This window comes from Heterodontus francisci, chromosome 32 (assembly GCF_036365525.1).
Source record: "Heterodontus francisci isolate sHetFra1 chromosome 32, sHetFra1.hap1, whole genome shotgun sequence".
NCBI lineage: Eukaryota > Metazoa > Chordata > Chondrichthyes > Heterodontiformes > Heterodontidae > Heterodontus > Heterodontus francisci.
Window position 1 is genome coordinate 26,624,932 of NC_090402.1, and position 21,648 is coordinate 26,646,579.

Below are 21,648 nucleotides of genomic sequence, written 5' to 3' on the forward strand. Positions count from 1 at the left end.
ATGGGGAGAGGCCTGCCTCGACCCGTGACGTTGTGAAGGGCCCGCTGCAAAAAAGCACAGCGGGGAACCTCCATGTGGCCCCCACCGCCTGGCGGCAGGCCCTGCATCTTAATATTCAAATTAACAATAAAGAATTGTAAATAACTTATCTGCAGGCGGCGGCTATCCCACGCCAATTTTACGGCCGCCATTCGTACTCCGTGGCTTCAGAACTTCCGAGGCGAGAACCTGGTGGGGAGGGGGAAGGAATAAAATTTTCAGGGTGGGAGGTGGGGAGGAGCGGGGAAAACATTTTTTAATGGCTGTGCGGATGGTGGGAAGGTGTTGAAGGGCAAAGAGCGCAAAGTTTGGGGTTTAAAAGCCGGGACTGTCAAGAATGGTTTTTCGTGGAGAGAGGGAAATAAATTCATTGTGTGATGATTGGGGTGGTGGAAGTAGCGCTTTTATGTTAAATGTAATGTTTTTATTGAAATTTAAAGTGCTGGTCCCTTTAAAAATTAAAATCTCTGCTAAAGGCTTAAAGCCCTTTAAAAATGGCACCTGCGCAGTGGCGCCGGATGCCATTGCCAGGGACGCGGCGGCCGCCCCTTCTGTGTCATCAGGGCGGCCGCTCTATTTAAATCGGCCCCCGTGCGTAATATCGCGGGGGCTGTGCGGCGGCCCTTCCATGTTGGAAGGCCACCAAGTTTAAAGCATGCTGATGCAGAGTGCAGCACGCGAATAAAATCCAGCCCTATATATGGGTATCTTGATGGATGAATGTTTGGTCCTTAACACCTGCATTCACCTAAATGCCTACTGTCATGCTCGGCCCCCACCTGCCAAGAATGAGGCACATTGATTTTGTCATGAACTTTGATTTTAAATTGTTGCTAGAGTGAGGAAATGACTTGTTAAACAGATGAGCCGTGGCTGGAAAAGACATTTGCATATTAACAGACAGTGCTTGGAAGGACAAAGGACTATTCCCTGACACATTCAATCAACAATGGACCTTGATCACCAGGTATTGTGTGCAGGAGGAGCATTCCAGAGACTGCTAAGGTGATACAATCCAGAACTGGTTTGACCAGCTGGTCACATGACTAACTGGCTACTCCAGGGTCTTTTGAACTAGCCCCAGAGAGTTTGAACTCGGAAAGACTGTTTGCTCCTGGACTGAGAAGATCTCTCCTGTCTGCTTCCATCTCTTTCTTACAAGCCTCTGAATCCACTGAAGACACATGAACCCCAAGAGAGAAAAGTCTCCTACAGCAAACAAGATTTAAGAAGAATACTGGGCCCCAACGAAAAGTAAGATCTACCTCCAATCAAGGACTCTAGAGTGAGCTCGAAGATCCGTAATAAGAAGCCCTCTTCAGAGATTGCTCCAACTTTCCACTTTATTTTTTCTGCACTGTTCTTTCTCTATCTGCATGTGTGCATCGCGTATGCATGCTAACGTGGGCGCGTCGTGTATCCATAGGCGTTAACCGAATTAGAGTTTAAGTTTAATACATTTCAACCTTTCTTCTTTAAACCGAAGAAAACCTGTTTGTGCTGGTTTCTTTGGCTTATAACTAGAAAGCGGTGAATAAGGATTCACCAAGGGGGAGCTAAAAATACGGTGTGTTTAAAATTAAACCCTGTTACTGTAAGACCAGGTGAAGGCTGAGAGGGACCCCTAAATACCTTTCTGACCTGGTTGTAACACCTACAAAGTGGTACCAAATACATTTGAATATAATTGAGGGAAGATATGAAAGCTTTTCTTCCTGTGTTGGTTACAATGAGCATCCGTCACCATGATCTATCATTTGATGTCCACACATGTCTACTTCCAGCAGAACTTTTGGATGGGAGCAGGAACCTTGGCTGATGTGTTCACCTGGGTCAATTATGGTGTCATTATTACCACCATCTCCACCCCCTTCCGCCCACCTTCCTTGCACAGCTAACTGAATTCTGACCCAAGATCGAATTTAGGATTTTACTGCCCTCTGTAGCTTATCAGTTTTCCAGATAAGCTCATTGAAGTCCAAAAGCAGCTGATTGGTAGCCAGTAAGTAATTATGGTGTTGCATGACTTCCAGTCATATAAGGAGGATGAGATCCTAAGCATCAGCAGACTTTTCCCTAATTTTAAAGTGCTTATCCCTTATTATCTAGGACCCCTTAAACTGTTCATTGTTCACATTTGGAAGAGAAGACAGTGAGAGCAGTCAACCTTTCGATTTTAATTTGCTCTCTGTATGAAAACAGCTGGCATGTACTTGGTGCTGACTGTATGGCTGAAATCGGAGACTGACATGGGCAATTGTAGGAATGACTCGATTACTCCATGGCACATCAGATTGGAGCAATATTTATTTTCCCATATGTATTTAGGAATAAGTTAGATGAATGATTTCTGAGCAGTAGAACATAGCAAAATAATTTGTGTGTGATCTTAAGGGCCTAGTGATCCACTTGTTCTGTGGCTCATGAGCTGCATTTCCTGATATAAGCTGTGGTGTCCCACTGTTCACTGCCAGTTATTATATAAATACAGTGGATCTTACTGTGAAGGGTTACATTGCTGTGAGTACAGGGTAAGAAAATGTTAAGTAACAACTGGGCTTTCTATGTATTGATGCTAAAGCTGGAAGTAATCCCAGAAATTATATTTATGTCATTAAAATGTTTAAATTATCTAGCAAGAAAAAAATTCTCTCAGTTTTGAAGATATAACCTTGAAATTAATAGAACACAAAACACATTTCTATGTGGATTGGCTGATTATCCCTTTGTTCGCTCGGTGTAGGAAATTTTAACATCACTTCAGGTCCCATGGATTCAGAGAACATTGAAATGGCAACATTTGTACAAAAGGGCATCCTTTGCTGCACAAAGTTATGCTTTGTGCCTAATGTCGTCAGATGCAACAATCAGTAAAGTGAGGTACATTGGGATGCCACAGAGCCATATGGCACCAGCTCATGATTCTGATTGCTCATATTCCACATTCCCAGTCTTGGAGGCCAGCCACTTCCACAAAGCGGAGAGAAAAAACAATCATAGTCACGAAAGACAGTGGCAAATGACACAATGGCTTTGGCAAAAGCCCGTGAGCAGTTTGTCTGCCTTCCCTCAGCCAAAAAGTGCTACATTACACAGGAGGACCTAAAGGAAGTGGGAGAAAAATAATTTTTAACGGAAAACAAAATTAAAAATGGTTGTGTTTTTATAATAGCTTCAACATTAACATGGATTATATTTGTAATTTTCTCAATCATTATTTTTAATGAGTGCTTCCGAAATAATAAACTTGTGATCATTCACCTTTTAAGTATTCGTTACTTTAAAAAAAAGATCTTTAATGGAATATGAACCAAAATAGCAGATTTTATAGTTTGTCCTTGTTCCAATAATACCACTGAAAATGCCAGTACATTTATTAACTACCAGTGAAAATTTAAATAGAATAATATAATGATGAGTTGCTGTTAGCCTTTAATATCTATTGAGTATCATGAAAAAGCTTTTGCGTGCAATTAAGTTTAGAATTCTTTTGTTGAGCATGCTTAATACTGTATATGTCCATTGTAATAATAAAGTTCTGAATTTTGCTGTATTCTAGACGAGCATTATGGATCGAAAATTTAAAAAAGTCCTAAAGGGTACAGAATGACACAGTGCATTGGAACACTGTTCTGAAGCACTGTCTTTTCACCTTTACCAGGTCTGAATCCAACCCAAGCAAAAGGGATGATGCTCCATTTTCTGTGTCAGCCACTCAGGATCTCAAATGAAAAGCATCATGGCAGCCCAATTAAGAACAGGATCAAGATCTCTTACTGTGAATTTCAAGTCTGCTGAACAAAACCATGCAAACAAGCCATTAATTTTTGCCAGTCTTGCTCTGAGATGCTCATAAAGTGCATTATTGAAGTTCGGTGCTATCACAGAATGCAAAGCAATTGAGAGAAATACTATTCCCTAGCAATGTAACTGAACATGCACAAGGGATTTGGTATAGGATGGTCCAAAAAGGGCATGTTACTTGGAGTCCTTGCAAATATCTGTACACTAGATATATTGCTTCATATTTTATGCAGTTATCTTTCCAAAAACAGTGTTATACAGTGTACAACAGTATATTTATTTGAGTTCACACACTATTTCCCGACAGAATAGATTGCTACCATATTTAAACAACTTCATATTCAGCTGCAAGGCTTCTTCTTAAATAAAAACAAAAAAGAAAGTTCCTGGGTTTTTTCTTACTGGTGTCAATTTATTTTATATACATTTGGATTTGTCACATATGATTTCTAATCACTTGATTGAAATTCATTTTTTAATGCACTCTGGCAGGGAAAAAAGCCCTCAAGATGCAGTCCTTCCTCATTAAAATAAACCGACACCATCATAAGCTATGAAGCGAATCTTAGATTTTGTAGGGCTGTATTTGTTACATGATATTTAACAAGGAACAGCCTCTGCTGTCATTGTTGTCACATACTAACAGAAACAGCGGACATGATAACGAGACATTAAAATAGAGGGGCAAGTCATCCACATTGTAACTCAGCCAAGGGATTAGGAGGCAGGAGCTGGTGCAGTCATGCAGAGCTGATGGCGTTTATAGCTGAGACAGACAGAAAATCTTTTTTTCTTATTTGTGGTTGTTTTCTGTGTACCAGCACTTGCAGCCTTTCCACAGACAGATTCCTCAGTGTGATATCCAAGCAGGTAGCAGGTAGTAAACGTCAGAATGGGTCAGTGAATCAGATTAATTAGGAATGTAGGGTTTTTTGCTGAGATAATTCTAGTCATTTTAAGGGAGACTGGAAATCAAAGGAAACATGTAATAAAAGAAGCATATTTTCCTTTTAAAAACTCAGTATGACCACTCTAGAGAGTTTCAGAGCCATATTATGTTTTGCATTCCAAATCAATTGTTTCTAATATTTAGAATGTATTCGTACACAACTGAAATATTAATTACTTTTGATTTACTTATCATTTCTATTCTTTCCTACAATCCATATAATGAATCTGAACAATACTTAACTATGACTGCACTTTAGCATCTCAGTGAACAAAGTCACCAAATTAAACACTAAGGACTTGAGTACTGTATGCAAAAACAATTCAAAACTAAATCTAATACACAATAATACATTTTTAGTAGCACAATATTTGAAGATACTGTTGAGTGCAGGTTCCCCACCCCTTTTTTGTGCCAAATGAGGAACATCTGAAAGTTTACCCCAATAACAGTTTTGAAGTCAGGAAGTTTGAATCTAGGGCCTTGCATTCATATCTGCATTCAAATGCTGCAGCATTTCAGTCCCATCTTTTCCCCCAAGACATGGAAAATTGGCCAGGGTTTGTGTTGCTGATTGCTGTGCAAGAGCCCTTTCCAGAAGTGCACAAAGTGGACGTTAGGGCAGGACTGGATTGGCTTTAGATGTGATGTTGACCATTGGTGAACCCCCTGCCCACATACACTAGCAGCATTCATTGTACAAAACAATTACCAATTGAACAAGATACCAGGAAGTGACCAGTGCCCAAGGAACCATATTGCAGCAAAGAGTCATTATTTAGGAGAGCTTCTCCATATCAAGGATGGCTTGGCAGTTCAAAACAAAATTAGTCATATTGATTCACTGAAGCTAAAAAGTAGTGTCACCCCAAAAGATCAAAAGTTACTAAAGAAGAGGTAAAAGTTCCTCAGGGGTTCTCCAGCTTCCCCACTGTAACTTCAGTGAAAATCCCAGATAAATGGCTGCTTATACAGTTTCTGTTCAAATTATTTATTTAGAGATACAGCACTGAAACAGGCCCTTCGGCCCACTGAGTCTGTGCCGACCAACAACCACCCATTTATACTAACCCTACAGTAATCCCATATTCCCTACCACCTACCTACACTAGGGGCAATTTACAATGGCCAATTTACCGATCAATCTGCATGTCTTTGGCTGTGGGAGGAAACCAGAGCACCTGGCGAAAACCCACGCGGTCACAGGGAGAACTTGCAAACTCCGCACAGGCAGTACCCAGAATCGAACCCGGGTCCCTGGAGCTGTGAGGCTGCGGTGCGAACCACTGTGCCGCCCCCCACCCCCCCCCCCCCCAAATTATTTTTCAAAGCATGGCTACTGGTCTGTCCATTTAACCAAGAAGTCCCAGCTACTCACAACTTTTAGAATGTCATTGGGTGCTAACCACTGCGCCACTGTACCACCCTGGTGGGAGATTAGGAGATCAGGAGAACTCAGGAAATTCCATGGCGCATTGTTTTATTTGAGAGCTATAACGTTAACTGATGACCCAAACACTTCAATTCTTGCTTTTTGTTGTGGTTCCAAACTGTGTCCATGTGATGGACTTTGAACTAACTTGTGAGAACTGTGTCAATAAATCCCATCAGGTCAATGTTTGAAAGGAATCAAAGAGAATAGAGTAGGTGTTCATTCTAAGGACTTTATTACCTCAGTTCAAGAAAGTTAATTAGCAGCAAGTTGATTTTTCATTTCATATATCTAAATATCAAATATTATACAGTTCATATAAAAAATATAACTGGCATTTTATTAAGATGCAAGTGTGAAATAAGGTGTGGTGCCTGTCCTTAAGTAATAACGATTTAGTTCAGTAACTGGGAAAATCAAATATATATATTTAAAAATATGGTTAGTAGAATTTAAAATGTCTATATATGTACATTGATCTGCAAAATTAGGGTTTTTTTATTTACTGCAATATAATGATGCAGGTTTTATTAAGATGCAATAGTAGGCTCCCCAATGACACCGTGATATTCTTTGCTGGGTAGCTGACCAGACAGGTCCCAGGTTCATACTTTTGTCTGCTGAGTTTGCTGACCTCATCCGAACTAGGTAGCAGCAAGAATGCTATAATTGCCCATAAAGATAGTAAAATTGGTCAGGCTCCCCACACCTGCTCACTATTTAACAACCCCTGCTGGCAGTATGTATTGATAACAAGTGAAAACAAGATTGAGTTCATCTGTGATGCCCCATTGGTTGAATATTTTGCCATCACACACACATGAACAGTTGTGAGAAAGGTGCAAGAAGATGAAGAGTGGAATGTACCCTGCAGAGGAAGCAACACCAGGAGTGAACAGTAATAGCAAAGATAAAAGGGAAATTGTTTTTTTAGTTGTCATCATTTTTAGTATGAAATACATCTCCCATACCAATGAATGATTTTATTTACAGAATAGTATTCAGATTTAAATGATAATTGCTAGCACAGCTGGATGTATGTGATAATTAAAATAGTTTTAATTTTCCAAAATGCCCTCGATTCAGGGAAGGTTCCGTTAGATTGGAAATTGGCGAATGTAACTCCTTTATTCAAAAAGGAGGGAGACAGAAAGCAGGAAACGACAGGCCAGTTAGCTTAACATCTGTCTTAGGGAAAACGTTAGAAGACGTTATAGCAAGGCATTTAGAAAGATTCAATGTAATCAGGCAGAGTCAACATGGTTTTGTGAAAGGGAAATCATGTTTAACTAATTTATCGGAGTTCTTTGAGGGAGTTACATGTGCTGTGGATAAAGGGGATTGTACTTAGATTTCCAGAAGGCATTTGTTAAGGTTATCAAAGGTTATTGCAGAAAATACAAGCTCATGGTCTAGGGGGTAACATATTGGTATGGATAGAAGATTGGCTAGCTAACAGGAAACAGAGCGTAGACATAAATGGGTCATTTTCTGGTTGGCAAGATGTAACGAGTGGTGTGCCACAGGGATCTGTGCTGGGGCCTCGACTTTTTACAATTTATATAAATGACTTAGATGAAGGGACCGAAGGTATGGTTGCTAAATTTGCTGATGACACAAAGATAGGAAAGTAACTTGTGAAAAGGACATAAGGAGGCTACAAAGGGAAATAGATAGGTTAAGTGAGTGGGCAAAGACCTGGCAAATGGAGTATAATGTGGGAAATTGTCCACTTTGGCAAGAAGAATAAAAAAGCATTTTTAAAAATTCATTCATGGAATGTGGGCATTGCTGGCCAGGCCAGCATTTATTGCCCATCCCTAATTGTCCTTGAGAAGGTGGTGGTGAGCTGCCTTCTTGAACCACTGCAGACCATGTGGGGTAGGTACACCCACAGTGCTGTTAGGAAGGGAGTTCCAGGATTTTGACCCAGCGACAGTGAAGGAACAGCGATATTGTTCCAAGTCAGGATGGTGTGTGACTTGGGGGGGAACTTGCAGGTGGTGGTGTTCCAATGCATTTGCTGCCCTTTGCCTTCTAGTTGGTAGAGGTTGCGGGTTTGGAAGGTGCTGTCTATGGAGCCTTGGTGCGTTGATGCAGTGCATCTTGTAGATGGTACACATTGCTGCCACTGTGCATTGGTGGTGGAGGGAGTGAATGTTTGGAGATGGGGTGCCAATCAAGCGGGCTGCTTTGTCCTGGATGGTGTCGAGCTTCTTGAGTGTTGTTGGAGCTGCACCCATCCAGGCAAGTGGAGAGTGTTCCATCACACTCCTGACTTGTGCCTTGTAGATGTTAGACAGGCTTTAGGGAGTTAGGAGGTGAGTTACTTGCCGCAGGATTCCTCGCCTCTGACCTGTTCTTGTAGTCACGGTATTTATATGGCTACTCCAATTCAGTTTCTGGTCAACGGCAGCCCCTAGGATGTTGATAGTGGTGGATTCAGCAATGGTAATGCCATTGAATGTCAAGGGGAGATGGTTAGATTCTCTCTTGTTGGAGATGGTCATTGCCTTGCACTTGTGTGGCACAAATGTTACTTGCCACTTATCAGCCCAAGCCTGGATATTGTCTTGGTCTTGCTGCATTTCTGCACGGGCTGCTTCAGTATCTGAGGAGTCACGAATGGTGCTGAACATTGTGCAATCATCAGCGAACATCCCCACTTCTGACCTTATGATTGAAGGAAGGTCATTGATGAAGCAGCTGAAGATGGTTGGGTCCAGGACACTACCCTGAGGAACTCCTGCAGTGATGTCCTGGAGCTCAGATGATTGACCTGCAACAACCACAACCATCTTCCTTTGCGCTAGGTATGATTCCAACCAGCAGAGGGTTTTCCCCCTGATTCCCATTGACCTCAGTTTTGCTAGGGCTCCTTGATGCCATACTCAGTCAAATGCTCCCTTGATGTCAAGGGCAGTCACTCTCACCTCACCTCTTGAGTTCAGCTCTTTTGTTCATGTTTGAATCAAGGCTGTAATGAGGTCAGGAGCTGAGTGGCCCTGTCGAAACCCAAACTGAGCATGGCTGAGCAGGTTATTATCTAAATGGTGAGAGATTGCAGAGCTCTGAGATGCAGAAGGATCTGGATGTCCTAGTGCATGAATCGCAAAAGGTTAGTATGCAGGAAAGCTAATAGAATGTTATCGTTTATCGCGAGGGGAATTGAATACAAAAGTAGGGAGGTTATACTTCAGCTATACAGGGCATTGGTGAGACCACATTTGGAGTACTGTGTATAGTAGTGGTCTCCTTATTTAAGGAAGGATGTAAATGCGTTTGAGGCAGTACAGAGAAAGTTTACTGGACTAATACCTGGAATGGGCGGGCTGTATCCGCTGGAATTTAGAAGAGTAAGTGGCAACTTGATTGAAACATATAAGATCCTGAGGGGTCTTGACAGGGTGGATGTGGAAAGGATGTTTCTCCTTATGGGAGAATCTGGAACTAGGAGGGGGGTCACTGTTTAAAAATAAGGGGTCACCCATTTAAGACCAAGATGAGGAGACATTTTTTCTCTGAGGGTGGTGAGTCTTTGGAATTCTCTTCCTCAAAAGGCGGTGGAAGCAGAGTTTTTGAATATTTTTAAGGCAGAGGTAGTTAGATTCTTGATGAGCAAGGTAAAGCCCTGCTACCCGCCCCAAACCCGACGACGTGTGTCAGGGTCGGGTCAGGCCCCCACTCTCGTTCCGGCTTTCAGGGTCAGGTCAGGCTCGGGCCGGACACACACAGTAAGTGCTCTGCTGGTAAGTATTGAAATTAAAAAACTTATCTCAGCTGGGAGTCCGGGACGAAACTGAGTCTGCGCAATGAGCGAGTGATGTCACTATGCCGTCATCACGCATGCACTGCAGCTTTCTGGAAGTTCCGAGTTGGAAGGTAATTAAAGGGATAGTCAAGTCAGGGCTGGGCTCGGGTCGGGTCGGGCTCGGGGCAAAATTGGAGGGACTCGGGCTGGGTCGGACTCTGATCTGCCGTGGATCAGTTGGGTTTGAGTCGGGTTCTTTTTCCCAACCTAAGCAGGCCTTTAAAGCAAGGGGGTGGAAGGTTATCTGGGGTAGGTGAAAATGTGGAGTAATCAGTTCAGCCATGAACTTATTGAATGGCAGAGCAAGCTCGAAGGGCCAAATGGCCTACTCCTGCTCCTAATTCGTATGTTCGTGTTGTGTGATATACTTATGTTGAAGAGTTGGGAAAGATGTGTGCATGTTTCCTACCGTGTGCAAGACCAAAGTCATTGCAGGATCCCATATACCTTTATGAACTGACTGCCCGATTATTTAATGTCATATATGCATTCAAAGTACTTTTGAGTATTCAACCCCATTTTTGACCATTTCTTGGCATTATGTCTGGATGAGTTTACGAAGCAGCTGAAATACTAATAGTAGAAAAGTTGGTTTGTGCCATCTATAGGAAAATTATAAGAAAGTAATTTCCACTTTCTGCTAAAGTCATAGAAATTACATGGACTCATTTTAGAGAGTGCAATATAATGGATGGTCAGGAAGAAACTACAATTAAATGAGGCTGAGATGGTTTTAGATCGGAATGTGTAAGGGTGCAGATAGATGCCAAAATCAAAAGGGACACCAGTGGATATCAGTAATCCAGTCTTGAAATATGGATTGTTTGTAAAATCTAGACAGTTTCATCTTTATTTTTCATCTATGAAAAATGTCCAACTTGTCAGCTTAAGGGGGCCAACATTTTAATTTCGGATATGGCCACTTTAATGAGCTGAAATGCTGTGATTTGCAGTGAGAAAATCATGTGATCTTGGAATTGTGGAAATAACTCCTTTTATAAACACAGTAATTTTTTTATGATCAGCATTGTTGAATCTTTATGTAATGTGTTCCAGCGTGAGAAATACATTTATTTGGTGCTACACTTGGCAGAATTTCATTTTATTTTCCCATTCATGTCTGTCAATGCTCATGATGTCTATATGGGAACACTTTACTTCCTTCAAGCATGTTACAAATAATCAGGCAAGATGTTTACCATCCGTGTTTCAACAGGATAGAGCCTTTTACTCCTTTTCAATGATTGGATAACTGCTTGTATGTGATGGTAAAAATCAAAAATTAAAAATGTAAATAATTATATCTGTTTGTTGCAGGGCTTTCTGCTTATTTCAATGTCCTGCACTAGCAATTACATTTTTAAAATTTATTTCCTAATGAAAAAGAAGTAAACATCATATATATTTTTTTGTCCCAGGCACAGTCCCATTGAATTCTAATCATTATCTTTGGATGTGACAGATTGAATCCTCAAATTCTGAGATTGCATGAGACATCTGGGGTTGCAAACCCTAGACGTGTGTGTGTGTTATCATTAACAGCCCTTAGAAATGCCACTTGATAAGCACAACTAAGAATATGTGGTACAGTTACAAAAAAATTTGAATTGTGACCGGAGCCTGTGCGAGCTACATGGTTGCTGTTTTCAGAAAATATATGATATGAACTACCTTAGATATAAAACTAATAAAAGTTTGATAGTTCACAGTTTTTCTTTGGCTGGGAAATTCCTTAGAGCTGCTCCTTCTCTGGCAAAGTAGTGCTAGCAGAGCAGGAGCAGCTCTGAAAAATATCCTAGCCTTTGTCCCTTAACAAAGGTTTGTTTCTAACCATAGTGTATCACACTCAAGTTGACATTTCATTGTCTCCTCTGCACTGCATGATGCTGGCTCTTTGAAAGAGCTATCCAATTAGTCCCACTCCCCTGCTCTTTCCCCATATCCCTGCAAATTTTCCCATTCAAATATTTATCCAATTCCTAATTGGAAGTTACTATTGAATCTGCTTCCACCACCCTTACAGGCAATGCATTCCATATCATCATAGTGCATAAAGAAGTTTCCACATCTTGCCTCTTGTCCTTTTATCAATTACCTTAAATTTGTGCCCTATGATTACCAACCCTCCTGCCAGTGCAAAGTTATTCCCAATATATCGTATCAAAACTGCTCATAATTTTGAACAACTCTATTAAATCTTCCCTTAACCTTTGTTACTCCAAGGAGAGCAGTCCCAGCCCCTCTAGTCTCTCCACATAACTGAAATATTTTGCAAATATTTTTTCACAATTTCTGGCCATGCGCTGCAGAATTTGGAGTTTTATCAAGTCTCTGTCGGTTGTGATTATGCGAAAATGTATGTCCATCCTTCTGAATAGTGCAGAAATAACAGGTTAGAAATTGCAGAGAAAAGTAAGCAGTGATGGAGCAGTCACAAGATATCACTGTCCTTGTAGTTTCTGCTGCAGTTGGTGTTTGACCTCAGCATCCTGCAATGCATATGATGAGTTTGTCAGAGTCATCCTGCAGCTGCTTTGCAAAACTAACGTTTCCACTTGATTTGTGCTGACAGTTGTGGCTTTGTGGTCCCTCAGAAGGTGCACTGGCATGAAAGGGGGATGGGGAATTACCTGCGCTACATAGTTCTCATCCTTAAGAAATGTCACTAGTATTTACCATATAGATTGTGTAATATATCTTACATATAAGAATTGCAATTATGTGATCCTATAAAACTTGACAATTTGATGATCAGAAATGAAACCCTGTTAATTCCTGATTACTTGTCTGCCAGAGTAGTTAACATATTTAAAGTATAATCTTTGTATAAAGTAACTACAATATGAGGAATTATTTAAGAATAAAGTGAAAGTTTGGTAACTGAGGAAGTTCGGTAAGGAGGGAGTGAGGAGCTCCTTTCATTTCCTACCTGTCCTCAGTGAGGGGAGCTGAGAGCTTCCAAAGAGCACAGCTGACTAGGAGAAGACTCGGAGGGCGGAGTTCCGGACCGGTAAGTATAAAAAACTTACCTCTGGTAAAAAAAAACTGAAAGTGAGTCACAGGAAAGCTGTGACCTGATTGGCTGGTAGGGAATTTTTTTTTACTGAATTTGAAAATGAAACTGATAAAAATTGATTAAAACCCTAATTAACTAATTAATAAGTAGCGTAACTAAACCAGAGGGAGGAGATTACTGTATTTAGTTAGCATTTAATATTTATAGTAGGAATCTAGCACTAGGGACCATATAGTTATTATAACAATTTAATAAGGATTTAATAAGTATTTATTTATCTTAAATTAATTTATTAATTAGTGCTAGAAATGTCAGCTAGAGTGGTGAAGTGCTTCACCTGTGAGATGTGGAAGGTCCGTGACGCTTCCACCGTTCTGGACGACTACATCTACAGGAAGTGTACCCAGTTGCAGCTCCTCACAGACTGCATGGATCAGTTGGAGCAGCAACTAGATGCACTTAGGAGCATGCAAGTGGCAGAAAGCATCATAGACAGGAGTTTTAGAGAAGTGGTTACACCCAAGGTGCAGGCAGATAGATGGGTGACCGCTAGAAGGGGCAGGCAGTCAGTGCAGGAATCCCCTGTGGCTATCCCCCTCTCTAACAAGTATACCGTTTTGGATACTGTTGGGGGGGATGGCCTATCAGGGGAAAACAGCAGCAGCCAGAGCAGTGGCACCACGGCTGGCACTGTTGTTCAGCAGGGAGGGACAAAGCGCAGAAGAGCAATAGTTTATAGGGGACTCTATAGTCAGGGGCACAGATAGGCGCTTCTGTGGACATGAAAGAGACTCCAGGATGGTATGTTGCCTCCCTGGTGCCAGGGTCAAGGATGTCTCTGAACGGACAGGGGGCATTCTGAAGGGGGAGGGTGAACAGCCAGACGTTGTGGGACACATCGGTACCAATGACATAGGCAGAAAGAGTGACGAGGTCCTGCAGGGGGAGTTTAGGGAGTTAGGTAGAAAGTTAAAAGACAGGACCCCTAGGGTTGTAATCTCGGGATTACTCCCTGTGCCACGTGCCAGTGAGACTAGAAATAGGAAGATAGTGCAGCTGAACACGTGGCTGAACAGCTGGTGTAGAAGGGAGGGTTTCAGATATCTGGACCATTGAGATCTCTTCAGGGACAGATGGGACCTGTACAAGAAGGACGGGTTGCATCTAAACTGGAGGGGCACAAATATCCTGGCTGCGAGGTTTGCTAGCGTCACTCGGGAGGGTTTAAACTAGCGTGGCAGGGGGGTGGGAACCAGAGCAGTAGGACAGCAAGTGAAATAAATGAGGGGGAACTAGTAAATAAGGCCAGTAAGACTAAGAGGAAGAGCAGGCAGGGAGATGTTGCGGAGCACAGCGGGACTGGTCGTCTGAAGTGCATTTGTTTCAATGCGAGAAGTATAACGGGTAAGGCAGATGGACTTAGAGCTTGGATTAGTACTTGGAACTATGATGTTGTTGCTATTACAGAGACTTGGTTGAGGGAAGGACAGGATTGGCAGCTAAATGTTCCAGGATTTAGAAGCTTCAGGCGGGATAGAGGGGGGATGTGAAAGGGGTGGGGGAGTTGCATTACTTGTTAAGGAGAATATCACAGCTGTACTGCGGGAGGACACCTCGGAGGAGTCGTGCAGCGAGGCAATATGGGTGGAGCTCAGGAATAGGAAGGGTGCAGTCACGATGTTGGGGGTTTTCTACAGGCCTCCCAACAGCCAGCGGGAGGTAGAGGAGCAGATATGTGGACAGATTTTGGAAAGATGTAAAGGTAACAGGGTTGTAGTGGTGGGTGATTTTAACTTCCCGTATATTGACTGGGACTCACTTAGTGCTAGGGGCTTGGATGGGGCAGAATTTGTAAGGAGCATCCAGGAGGGCTTCTTGAAACAATATGTAGATAGTCCAACTAGGCATGGGGCCGTACTGAACCTGGTATTGGGGAATGAGCCCGGCCAGGTCGTCGAAGTTTCAGTAGGGGAGCATTTCGGGAACAGTGACCATAATTCCATAAGTTTTAAGATACTTGTGGATAAGGATAAGATTAGTCCTCGGGTGAAGGTGCTAAATTGGGGGAAGGCTAATTATAACAATATTAGGCAGGAACTGAAGAATTTAGATTGGGGGCGGCTGTTTGAGGGTAAATCAACATCTGACATATGGGAGTCTTTCAAATGTCAGTTGATTAGAATCCAGGACCAGCATGTTCCGGTGAGGAAGAAGGATAAGTTTGGCAAGTTTCAGGAACCTTGGATAATGTGGGATATTGTGAGCCTAGTCAAAAAGAAAAAGGAAGCATTCGTAAGGGCTGGAAGGCTAGGAACAGACGAATCCCTTGAGGAATATAAAGACAGTAGGAAGGAACTTGAGCAAGGAGTCAGGAGGGCTAAAAGGGGTCATGAAAAGTCACTGGCAAACAGGATTAAGGAAAATCCCAAGGCTTTTTATACATATATAAAGAGCAAGGGGGTAACCAGGGAAAGGGTTGGCCCACTCAAGGACAGAGATGGGAATCTATGTGTGGAGCCAGAGGAAATGGACGAGGTGCTAAATGTGTACTTTGCATCAGTATTCACCAAGGAGAAGGACTTGGTGGATGATGAGCCTAGGGAAGGGAGTGTAGATAGTCTCAGTCATCTCATTATCGAAAAGGAGGAGGTGTTGGGTGTCTTGCAAAGCATTAAGGTAGATAAATCCCCAGGGCCTGATGGGATCTACCCCAGAATACTGAGGGAGGTAAGGGAAGAAATTGCTGGGGCCTTGACAGAAATCTTTGCATCCTCATTGGCTACAGGTGAGGTCCCAGAGGACTGCAGAATAGCCAATGTTGTTCCTTTGTTTAAGAAGGGTAGCAAGGATAATCCAGGAAATTATAGGCCGGTGAGCCTTACGTCAGTGGTAGGGAAATTATTGGAGAGGATTCTTCGGGACAGGATTTACTCCCATTTGGAAACAAATGAACTTATTAGTGAGAGGCAGCATGGTTTTGTGAAGGGGAGGTCATGTCTCACTAACTTGATTGAGTTTTTTGAGGAAGTGACAAAGATGATTGATGAAGGAAGGCCAGTGGATGTCATCTATATGGACTTCAGTAAAGCCTTTGACAAGGTCCCTCATGACAGACTGGTACAAAAGGTGAAGTCACACGGGATCAGAGGTGAGCTGGCAAGATGGATACAGAACTGGCTCAGTCATAGAAGACAGAGGGTAGCAGTGGAAGGGTGCTTTTCTGAATGGAGGGATGTGACTAGTGGTGTTCTGCAGGGATCAGTGCTGGGACCTTTGCTGTTTGCAGTATATATAAATGATTTTGAGGAAAATGTAGCTGGTCTGATTAGTAAGTTTGCGGACGACACAAAGGTTGGTGGAGTTGCGGATAGTGATGAGGATTGTCAGAGGATACAGCAGGATATAGATCGGTTGGAGACTTGGGCGGAGAAATGGCAGATGGAGTTTCATTCGGACAAATGTGAGGTAATGCATTTTGGAAGGTCTAATGCAGGTAGGAAGTATACAGTAAATGGCAGAACCCTTAGGAGTATTGACAGGCAGAGAGATCTGGGCGTACAGGTCCACAGGTCACTGAAAGTGGCAATGCAGGTGGATAAGGTAGTCAAGAAGGCATACGGCATGCTTGCCTTCATCGGTCGGGGCATAGAGTATAAAAATTAGCAAGTCATGCTGCAGCTGTACAGAACTTTAGTTAGGCCACACTTAGAATATTGCGTGCAATTGTGGTCGCCACACTGCCAGAAGGACGTGGAGGCTTTGGAGAGAGTACAGAAGAGGTTCACCAGGATGTTGCCTGGTCTGGAGGGCAATAGCATTGAGGAGAGGTTGGATAAACTCGGATTGTTTTCACTGGAACGACGGAGGTGGAGGGGCGACATGATAGAAGTTTACAAAGTTATGAGCGGCATGGACAGAGTGGATAGTCAGAAGCTTTTTCCCAGGGTGGAAGAGTCAGTTACTGGGGGACATAGGTTTAAGGTGCGAGGGGCAAAGTTTAGAGGGGATGTGCGAGGCAAGTTCTTTACACAGAGGATGGTGAGTGCCTGGAACTTGCTGCCGGGGGAGGTGGTGGAAGCAGGTACGATAGCGACGTTTAAGAGGCATCTTGACAAATACATGAATAGGATGAGAATAGAGGGATATGGTCCCCGGAAGTGCAGTAGGTTTTAGTTTAGGCAGGCATCAAGGTCGGCGCAGGCTTGGAGGGCCAAATGGCCTGTTCCTGTGCTGTACTGTTCTTTGTTCTTTGTAATAAACTCTTTTGCCATTAGGAAATGTGCATTTTTAGGAAAAAAAAGAGAAAGTTTCCCTCTTGACAGTGTGCCAACGATGACAAATTGAATTGGTGAACTACTCAGGTCTCCACCAGAATAATTCTAACCTGACCACTAGAAGGTGTAAGAGAGCACTCTGAGGCATGCTCTCCCTCTGATCTTCCTTTGTCGTTTGGCCTGGGGATTTGAATAATTCAAGAATTGAACCTGTATCTCCCTGCTCAGTCATACAACATATTCTGTCACATCACCCACCAAGGAAAATTTGGAGTCGTTCTGACATGGCATTTGATACAGTGCCACACAACAGACTTGTGAGCAAACTTGTAGCTCATGGAAAAAAAGGGACAGTAACAACATGGATTTGAAACTGGCTGAGTGACAAGAAACAAAGAGTAATGGTTAATGGATGTTTTTCGGGCTGGAGGAAGGTTTGTAGTGGAGTTCCCCGGGGATCAGTATTGGGACCTTTGTTTTTCCTGATATATATTAATGGCCTAGCCCTTGGTGTATAGGGCACAATTTCAAAGTTTGCAGATGATACGAAACTTGGAAGTATTGTGAACTGTGAGGAAGATAGTGTAGAACTTCAAAAGGACATAGGCAAGTTGGTGGAATGGGCAGATGGGTGGCAGATGAAGTTCAATGCAGAGAAATGTGAGGTGATTCATTTTGGTAGGAAGAACATAGAGAAACAATATAGAATAAAGGGCACAATTCTAAAGGGGGTGCAGGAGCAGAGGGACCTAGGTGTATCTGTGCATAAGTCATTAAAGGTGGCAGGACAGGTTGAGAGAGTAATTAATAAAGTATACAGTATCCTGGGCTTTATTAATAGGGGCATAGAGTACACTGGTTCAGCCTCAGCTGGAGTATTGCATCCAATTCTGGGTGCTGCACTTGAGGACAAGACGTGAGGACATTGGAGAGAGTACAGAAGAGATTCACGAGAATGGATCCAGAGATGAGGAATTTCAGTTATGAAGTTAGATTGGAGAAGTTAGGACTGTTTTTCTTGGAAAAGAGAAGGCTGAGAGGTGATTTGATAGTGGTATTCAAAATCATGAGGGGTCTGGACAGAGTGGATAGAGAGAAACTGTTTCCACTCGTGAAAGGATCGAGAGCGAGAGGGCACAGATTTAAAGTATTTGGTAAGAGAAGTAAAAGTGACATATGGAAAAACTTTTTCACGCAGCGAGTGGTTAAGGTCTAGAATGTGCTGCCTGAGAAAATGGTGGAGGCAGGTTCAATTGAAGCATTCATAAGGGAACTAGACCATTATGTGAAAAGGAAGAATGTGCAGGGTTATAGGGAGAACGCAGGGGAATGGGACTGAGGGAATTTCTCTTTCAGAGAGCCAGTGTGGTCACGATGGGCCGAATGGCCTCCTTCTGTGCTGTAACAATTCTGTGATCCTTGAGGTCCTGCTCCTTTAAACTATCTCTTAATTTATGGAACCCCCTTTCGAAGACCTCAGTTCTGTTAATTTCTGTGGCTTGGTTCCAGATTAAACTGTTCCATTTTCCGCCCTGAAATCTTTTGCAGATGCTCCATGATATACCTTAGCCTGGCACCATGAGACAGCACACGATTATGGTACTCACTTAAGCTACAAAAGCCTTTCTATTCCCTTATTATTACTGTGTTTCCAAATTATGTTTCCCCCTCTCCACTGTCATGGTTAGCTTCCTCTGAGTTGTCATTGTCACAGGTATTCAATAACAAAATGCTGTTTGGCAGTTGAACAGTCTCAGCATCTCTCTGCTGCCTCCTGTCTCATCTTCCTACCCAATGGATATCACCAAATTCTCAGTCTACCTATGGGGAATGATCAGCTCCTGGAATGTGCATTCCAGGAATGCTGCAGCCTCCTGTATTTCACAGTGTCACATTCAAAAACTTTGAGTTCTAATACAAGAAGTCAGAGACACTTCCACCACATGTGGTTATTCCAGATGCAGAAAGCATCTTCCTCATCATGCAAGCTTCTCCATACAGACTCTTTTCTTAAATGTTTAATGAAATCAAGTTTAACACCTCTCGCATAACAGTAGGCTGAACACTTAACTAGACTGCACATTCTCTTGCTCCCCAGTAGTTAATGACTGCTCAAGACTCACTGTTATCTTTCTCAATCATTTGATGTTTAATCTCTTTGGTCATGTCACTTTAATGTAGCATACCTTTACCTAGCTGTCATCCTGTAGTTCCTGTTTATATTGATGAAATGTAATACTGTTATGGAGTAGCAGCTTATGGATAAAGATTGCCCTAATCAGCAGACCAATAGTTTTCATTAAAATAATGCCAGAAGACAAGAAGGTCTCTCTATTATACTATAAATATTGATAGCCCAAAACATATGTTTATGCTCCACCTAACCCATTCCTGAAGTACAGAGTGGTTTGAAAGTTGGTGCTTTTGAATCTTTAAGCCTGAGATGGTCTGTATATGTAGACTGTGATTTTTCAGCCTTTGCTCCTCAGTGGGTAAAATTAAATTTTCTTCCTGTTTTCTTCAGCATTGTAAGACCCACACGACACTATACAGTCTTCCTTTCTGAGGATTCCTCTGATGATGAACTTCACCATGAAGAGGACTCTATATCTGCCTTCTCTGAAAGCTTTCACTTCACTCCTTTTGAATGGTCTACTGACTCCTTCATTTATATTCTTTTGATTGCGCCTTATGCATGACTTCATTATGAGTAAATGTACAGTATTTAGCATTGTATGTGGTTTCCACAGTATGTATCTATATAAATGCATGACTGTCTAGATTTGGGAAAAAAATAGCAGGCCATGAATATTAAATGTCTATTATATTTTCTTGGTGGTTTTGCAAAACCTAAATGTTTTGCTGCTTTTGGGTATATTTACTTGCAGAATTATATGGCAGCTATTCCTATTGATCATACAGTAACAGTTTTGTGCACTGCAGATATTTCACTTTATCTTGTAACTGTGGAAACCAAAGTGCAGTGATGCTGATCTACATCTATAAACCAGGAATTTGCCAACAGTTAATTCATGACAATTGAAAAAATTCTTGGATGTTTATCTATAATCTAGTGGCCATTTACTCAATAGATCACACTTTCCAGCATTATAACTCTGTTATCTTGAACTATCAAAAGGAAATCTTGAACTATCAAAAACACTTAGAGCATATTTTAAAGCTACGCTACTGTTATATTTTCTGTTAGCTTGAGAGTTTAAAGTGGAATTTCTCTTCTGGTTTCTTTTCTTCCTCTTGCTGTCTAAAATACTATAGCAAGTAAATATTTTCAGGGTTCTCATTTTACCAGTCAAAAAGTAGCCACCTTATTGGCTGTTCCAGGCAGAAAATACCTGCGTGATTGACAATTGGTGGGTTTACCCTTGGGTGGGAATTCTGACCAATGCTCAATTTTTTTAATTGTATTTTTGCATTGGCATCAAGGGCCAGGATAGATGTCTTTGAAGGCAGACCAGTTAAATGTGTACTTCATTCACAATACTACGCTAGAATGATTGAAGTGCTTTTACTAAAAATCTAAACTCTGCATTCTGGTGAAAGCACTACCAGTTATAATTAATGTGATAGCCCAGTAGATGGCACTTCTGTGCGATTTTCAATCATGATGGTAACTGGCTCAGTAATGAACCCAGTTAAGTTTTGGAAAACAGACCAAAACATCACAAAAACCATCTGAATCTCGATATTCATAACACTCCATTTGATTATTTTATCTTACTGATTTTCATATGCACAATAATTTTCTAAACAATTGCTATGACTTATTGAGCATTGCATTTCTCCGAATAATGACAGTTTTGACATACCACAAATTAGCGTAGAGTTGTGGAATTAAGACTTTATTCTATGAGACAATTCATTTCTGAGGTCTTTCTCTTGAATGTTGTAAGCTCCATATAACACTTCTGTTTTGAGTATTCTCTGCAGGCCATTAATATGTAATTGTGTTTTAAATTGCTTTTGATTTGCCTTTCACAATGAGTTTATTGTAAGCATAGAGAGTATTTAATGATCAGAAGGTTCTTTGAGCTGCCTATCATTTCTCTCCAGTAAAATCTGGCAGTCTCTTTAGCAGGACTGAGGAATTAATTTAAGATAGTTCTTAGTTTAAGATAGAAGGTATTGCAGCAATGATTCATGAGGACAGGTAATGTGATTAGAGCTCAGTCAATATGTGAGAATGTAATAGGTTGACTCAGAAACTGTATGATCTATGCTGTTGAAGTGTCCAGTCTGCCACTTGTAATATTATTGTACTTGATTGGAGATCAGAGTTTGCATCCACCAAAAAACTGGCTCCAT

At 41.8% G+C, this 21,648-nt stretch overlaps 1 protein-coding gene across 6 annotated transcripts in view; it reads left to right on the forward strand.

The window, feature by feature from the left end:
- Positions 1–21,648, forward strand: part of LOC137347710 (DENN domain-containing protein 1A-like) — a 623,024-nt gene that overhangs the window by 591,200 nt on the left and 10,176 nt on the right. Inside the window, exon 22 of one of the 6 annotated variants that reach the window (XM_068012522.1) lies at positions 3,701–4,195. The exons of the other annotated variants lie outside the window; for them this stretch is intronic. Coding sequence (XP_067868623.1) covers positions 3,701–3,770 — 70 coding nt within the window. The 3' untranslated portion in view covers positions 3,771–4,195. Of the gene's footprint in view, positions 1–3,700; positions 4,196–21,648 lie in introns of those variants that run through there. 6 annotated transcript variants of the gene reach the window in all.